The sequence below is a fragment of the Ziziphus jujuba genome, chromosome 6 (assembly GCF_031755915.1).
Source record: "Ziziphus jujuba cultivar Dongzao chromosome 6, ASM3175591v1".
Lineage (NCBI taxonomy): Eukaryota > Viridiplantae > Streptophyta > Magnoliopsida > Rosales > Rhamnaceae > Ziziphus > Ziziphus jujuba.
The window spans coordinates 32,171,064-32,177,685 of record NC_083384.1 but is presented as its reverse complement, the minus strand read 5'-3'; the positions used below and the strand labels follow the sequence as shown (position 1 = coordinate 32,177,685).

At 36.0% G+C, this 6,622-nt stretch overlaps 1 protein-coding gene across 3 annotated transcripts; it reads left to right on the top strand.

Moving 5' to 3' along the window:
* The first annotated feature begins 716 nt into the window (after positions 1 to 716).
* LOC107430043 (trihelix transcription factor GTL1) lies at positions 717 to 5,815 on the top strand. Of its 3 annotated transcripts, XM_060818259.1 has the most exons (4): positions 721 to 1,116; positions 1,286 to 1,731; positions 3,067 to 4,633; positions 4,792 to 5,815. In XM_060818259.1, exons 2-4 carry the CDS (start codon positions 1,448 to 1,450, stop codon positions 5,077 to 5,079), a joined length of 2,139 nt encoding a protein of 712 aa, XP_060674242.1. In that variant the 5' UTR covers positions 721 to 1,116; positions 1,286 to 1,447; the 3' UTR covers positions 5,080 to 5,815. The 3 variants fall into 3 exon arrangements, with proteins under 3 accessions (XP_015896309.3, XP_015896310.3, XP_060674242.1); XM_016040823.4 differs by having other exon boundaries at positions 717 to 1,731; positions 4,764 to 5,010; XM_016040824.4 differs by having other exon boundaries at positions 718 to 1,731; positions 4,796 to 4,949.
* Positions 5,816 to 6,622: the final 807 nt, after the last annotated feature.

Below are 6,622 nucleotides of genomic sequence, written 5' to 3'. Positions count from 1 at the left end.
TAATTGTCACGACGATATTTAGTTTCTACAGCTGCAGCATGTATAAAAAGGTCGAGGTTGGGATTGTAAGGTGACCCACATTGTGTTAATGTGATAGAGGTTGGATATACAAATACAAAGTACAATGTAATCCTTATTACATTAACAATTGCGGAGCTTTTGAGCGTAAGAATATTAAATTTTTTATACAAGGGAAGAACAGAGTACGTTGTAAAGGATTTGTTGGCTGCCATCTAATAAGCTTTAGTTTTTATACGTTTAAATTATTATTAATTAGATTAGAATTCAGAAGAGAGTATGCTAATTTCGGTTTCTCTTTCTTTAACTTTCCTGCTGCTCCAATCACATGCGACGTATTAAGCATTGTCAGATGGAGTTGGGTCCGACAACTTTGTTAAAACTAAAGGTCATCTGACAGCATCACAGCGCTTCTCCCTCCCTCTGCTTAATTGAACTAACTACTGAAGGTGGATTAGAATTTAGAACTCCTCGCTCACTCTCACTCACCTATTAATTCCTCAAATAAATATATTAATATTTAAGCAAATAGAATTGAATTAATAATAATCCAATTTTGATGAGCAGAAAATAATTATTTGAAATGGATAAAACAGTTCTATCGACACTTAGCAAGTTTAAAACACGCTTAATTACAACCTATTTGATTAATTTAAAAAATAAAATAAAATATTTATATATAAAATAAAATAAAATAATGTTGGCAAATGGTTCAAGCAATTATTAGCAGCAAAGTTAGAGCCGCTGACAACACAGCATCTCTTTGTTATATCATTTCACTTTCTCTCTCTTAATCATCATCATCCTCATGATAGTCATCTCCATTCATTTCTCTCGCTGTCTCTCTCTACATTTATCTCTCCCTCCTCCCCCAGACCCATCCTCTCTTTCTTTATTTCTTTTTCACTGTCAGTTTTACAGAGCAGGCAGAGCGGGGTACCGCGCAGTTGATGATGATGATTATCCTCTCTTTACTGATTGCTTTTTCTTAGTTTTTTCAAAACTATATATAAAATAAATTATTATTATTATTTTTTTTTTTTCTTTCAACAAGTAAACAAAGGAATAAAAATCAAATCTGAAGAGGAACACTAACTCGTAGGAATTCACTTTCTGCCTTTTTTTTTTTTTTTTTCTTTTTTCTTTTTCTTTCCAGTTGTCTACTCTCCTTCTGCCTTTAACATCCCAATTAGTTTCAACTTTCACCAAAACTTGTTCTAATTTGCTCTTTCTCCATCCCTCTCTCACCATGAGTCACCACCTGCAGGCGGAGAGGGAAATTTAAGCTACTTGTTAGATTTCTGAGGAAGAAAAAGAAGAAGAAAATTAAGGAGACAGAGAGTTGCAGCTGCCAGTCATATAGCGAAGCGGAGGGGGGCTTTGATATAGAAATCATCAAGAAAGTAAAAAAAATATTAATAAATAAAAAATGCAGGAAGGAGAAGCGGTAGGAGGAGAGCAGGGGCAGCAGCTAATAGAAGAGGCGTCACCAATCAGTAGCAGGCCTCCGGCGTCGGCAAGTGTGAATTTGGATGAGTTTATGGGTCTGTCAGATGGAGGAGGCGGTGGCGCTGGAGGTGGAGGTGGAGGTGGGAGCAGCGGGAACAGATGGCCTCGTCAAGAAACTTTGGCCCTTCTCAAGATTAGGTCCGACATGGATGCCTCCTTCCGTGATGCCACCCTTAAGGGTCCCCTCTGGGAAGATGTCTCCAGGTGATCCATCTATCTTCCCTTCCCGGCTCCAATTAAACCTCCTTTATCTATCACCAATTGCTAATTTCTTATCTATATATATATATACATATCACCAGGAAAAATAATAAATAAATAAATAAATAAAAACACTCAATTTTGCTCATCTCATCTCGTCTGTGTTTATCATAAAATATGTATATATAGATTCCATATATGGTTGTGTTGGTGATACGGAAGTGGATTATTAATATTGTTAATAAGCTGCTTATGAAATTCTTCTGGGAAATGATCTTTTCTTTCTCATTCTGCATACAAAAGCACATGCCGTCTCTCTTTCCGTCACGATTCACGAGTTGGGCGTCTTTCTTCTTTCTCTTTTTTTCGAATATAAAATGCCTCAAATCCCCTGCCGCATGACTAGTGCCCAGCCCAATCCCCTACTTCAGATTTTTCTTTTTCTTTTCGTTTTCTTATTTTTAACTTTATAAGTTCAAATAGTATGGGGAGATTGGAAATCCCGAGACGATTTCTTCTATATCTTTTTATTTAGTTTTTTTCCATTTTTTCTGAAAACAATTAAATTCGTTACAACCAAAACGGAGAAATTTTTTTTTTATTTGTTCTTTCAAATTAATGAAAAGAGTTCTTTATCATAAAAAAATAAAAAATAAAAATAAATAAATAAATGGATAGGAAGAGACAACTGTATGGGCCAGAGAGAAGCCTAGGCATTTCAGTGAGGTGGCCCGTCGTCTCAGAGGCCTAGTTACTCATTTACCTTTTTTCTTCTTGTTTTCGTGTAAATTATATGGCGTGGTCATCAACCTGGGGAAATTATGCAAATACACAGGATTATTATTATTATTTTTAAAAAATGTGATTTATGCGACGCATAAATTTGCAAATATATATTTGGGTTAGTAGCATTTAACTTTTAAAATGTAGATTGTTTATTTTGTCTTATAAACTATTGAAAATCTCACATTGCCCTCAAACTATAGTTTTAATCCAATAATGCAATTTTCTGTATTAATTTGGCAAAATTAATCACACAACCTATAAAAATGAAAGAAAACAGAAATAAATTTATTTTCATACAATCTACATAGATTGTGTATAATTAATTTTATCAAAACAACATAAAAACAATAGTTTTGAGAGAAATGCGAGAATTTGCATAGTTTTGGGAAGCAAATTAGTGAAAAATGTGTCCATGGTTTTGAGGGATAAGCCCCATATATCTATATATCTATACGTATGTGTGTATATATATCAGTTATGAATGAGTTATTTGAATAGATTTGAGTTTTGATATAATGTCTACATATTAACTGTATGTGAGTAACCTTGCAGAAAGCTAGCAGAGTTGGGTTACAAACGGAGTGCCAAGAAATGCAAGGAAAAATTTGAAAACGTGCATAAGTACTATAAACGAACCAAAGAAGGCCGAGCTGGTCGTCAAGATGGCAAAAGCTACAAGTTTTTCACTCAGCTGGAGGCTCTCCATAGTGCGACAACCCAAACTGCCAACCAATTCGTTGCTGCTGTCAACCCCATGCCCATTTCATCCTTTAGAGTCTCCCCTTCTCTTTCGACCACCCCCTCCAAACTTCCTTCAGCGTCCACTAGTATGCCCATGATTCCTCCTCTGGATATGACCAAACCAGCCACCCATGCAAATATGACTGCGTCCACAGCAGGCATATTCCCCACCGGTGTTACTAGCTTCTCGTCCAACAGCTCGTCCTCTTCACCGAGTTCCCAGGATGACGATGACAACGAGGATGATGACTTGGAAGGAGAGCCATCCAACATCAGCCGCAAACGTAAAAGGGAGTCTTGGAAAGAGAGCTCTCATAGGATGATGGAATTTTTTGAAAACTTAATGAAACAGGTGATGCAGAAACAAGAGGCCATGCAGCAAAAGTTCCTGGAGATAATTGAGAAGAGAGAAGAGGATCGGATGATAAGGGAAGAAGCTTGGAAGCGGCAAGAGATGACTAGGCTGAGCCGCGAGCACGAACTGATGGCTCAAGAGCGTGCCATATCTGCTTCCAGGGATGCTGCCATTATTTCTTTTCTACAAAAAATTACAGGTCAGATTATCCAACTACCTCCACCAGTAGGAAATAATATTCATCATCCTGCACCTCCTGCTTCTGCACCACCACCACCACCACCAGCAGTACCGTCACTGACTCAGCAGCAGCAGCAGCAAGATAAACAAAAACATAAAGATCAATCTCAATGCACTCAGCAACAACAACAACAACCATCTGCCTATACGGATCAGATAGCTGTGGCTGTTAATGCAGAACAACATGCAACACCACAATTGGAGTTCACCGGTGGATCCAGAATCAATACTACTACTACTACTTTGGAAGCTACCTCCTCCTCGAGATGGCCCAAGGCAGAAGTTGTTGCCCTAATAAACTTAAGGGGTGGACTTGAATCCAGGTATCAAGAGGTAGGGCCCAAGGGCCCTCTTTGGGAAGAAATTTCCTCCGGCATGCAGCGGATGGGCTACAAGAGGAGTGCCAAGAGATGTAAAGAGAAATGGGAGAACATCAACAAGTACTTTAAGAAGATCAAGGAAAGTAACAAGAAACGGCCCGACGATTCAAAAACCTGCCCTTACTTTCATCAACTTGATGCCTTGCACCTGAAAAAGGTGAACATCATTGGTAGTTCAAGTGCCCACGCCGGCGAGCAACGTTCCATTTCAGCTGCTAAACAGTCCCAAGACAAGGGTGATGCGGAAACTAGTATGGCGGCACCAAATCAACAACCAGAGCTAGTTAGAGAATCAGAAAACAAAACCGCAGCAACTACAGATCGTGTGGAGATCACAAGCAGTTTAGGCTTGCCATCGAGCTTTTTCGGGGAGGGAACGGTAGTCCAAGGGGCTTCTGAGAAGGTAATTCATTTCCTATAAATTAATATCATGCATGTATATATAGTTTACATGCTACTGGGCAAGATCGCTGGAACTCCCTACTAAAGGTATTACATTACATGTGTATATATATATATATATATATGGATAGGTGCTGATTATAATTTTCGAATTTGAAGCCAGAAGACATTGTGAAGGAGTTGGTGGAACAACAAGAGAATCATCGACAACAACCTCCGGTAAAACAACAATTAATAGTAGATGATTATGATCAGATTGAGGAGCCTGATAGCGAAGATATTGAGCAAGAAGATGAAGACGAGGACGAAGATGACAATGAGGAATTAGAAGATCATGGGAAGAAAATGGCTTATAAGATCGAATTAATCCAGAGACAGAAAGCAACTGGCACATCAGCTACGGGAGGCGGAAATGGGGCACCCTCTTTCTTGGCCATGGTTCAATAATACCCAGCAAGCTAGGTAGCTAGCTGCTCATGGGATGCTCAGTTCAGTTGGTGTCTGGCTCGATCTTCCTCCACGTAATGTACCATATCATGTATCCATGTAATCTGCCCTAAGTTTAAAACTTCATAACGTGCATTCTTCCTTTCATTCCTTTTCTCCTTGACCCCCTTTTCAAAATTTTTTACACTCCCCTTCCTCATTAATCATCATCACCATTTTCGTTATCATCATCGTCATTAGCTTCTCCTTCATTGACCTTATCCGCGCGATTTTTACTTAGCTCTGAGACGGAAAACCTTTGGTTGGACATATGTCTGTCAATTATATCACTTCTTTCTTATTTGTTGATTTATTGGTGAATAAAGACCCGTTTAAAGGCCAAACGGAAGGGATTGAATTAAGAGAGAGAAATAAAAGCTTGCTCTAAAGCATCCGTAGCACATTATCATATTCTTTTGAGTGCTGAGGTACAGGAGAAAAGAAACAAGCCCGGAAGAAGATAAAGTGAGTTTTCAGAAGCAGGTTATTCATTTTTTTTTATTTTTTTTCCCCTTTCCTTTTGTTTTCCTGCTCAAGCTTTCAGTTACTTTGTTAGTTTTCTTTTTCTTTTTCTTTTTTTTTTTCTTTTTTTTTACTACATTACTCGTTTGGCATAAAAAATGAAAGAATTTGGGCTCAGGCTCAAAAATTTCAACTTGATCTGGAGTTGAAAATGTTATATTACTTGTTTAATTTCCATCGTCTCCTAATTGGTTTTGTTATAGTTTACTATTGATCCTTTCCATAGTATTTAGTTTGACTTTGAAATATTAAATTAATGGAAGAAAGATGAAAATGAAAATAAAAAATAAACATAAAAACTCTGGTGCCATTAATTTGGTAAGATATTTTGCCAACATTGGTTGGTTTTTAGTTTTTATTTTTTATTTTTTTCCTATATAATTAATTCACTTATGTTAAATATTAACTAATGGTAATTATAATTTATTAGACATCTTCAACAATTAAATGTTTGGAGAAAAAAAAAAAAACCAAGAACTAACACAATTTAAAATTATATGTTTTGTGTTTTTTTTTTTTTTCTTCCTTAACTTTATAAATAAACTTTAACTATCATTAGCTAATGTTTAACATAAGTAAATTGCACACAATTAGATAAAAAAATTATAATAAAAAAGAAAATATTAACTATTGTTATCTTAAACTGTGCATAGTTTGTTTACTTTAATTGTCTGTTAATATGTATTAGTAGTAGTTAGATTGGATTCGACATACCAATTAATTAAAAATGTAAAGGGAAAAAAGATCAAACAAAAATTAAAATCCACTACAATTTTATTTGATATTTATATTTTTTTCATCTTAAATTTATGATTAATCAAGATGTCTAATTACCACTGACAAACTATTAAAGTATGCAAACTATACTCAATTTAGTAAAAAAAACTTAAAAATAAAAAACAAAATCCACACACAATAAGGTGCCATTTCTCTAACATTATTAATTTTCAATTTCTGTTTTTTATATTATTCAGCTTAATTA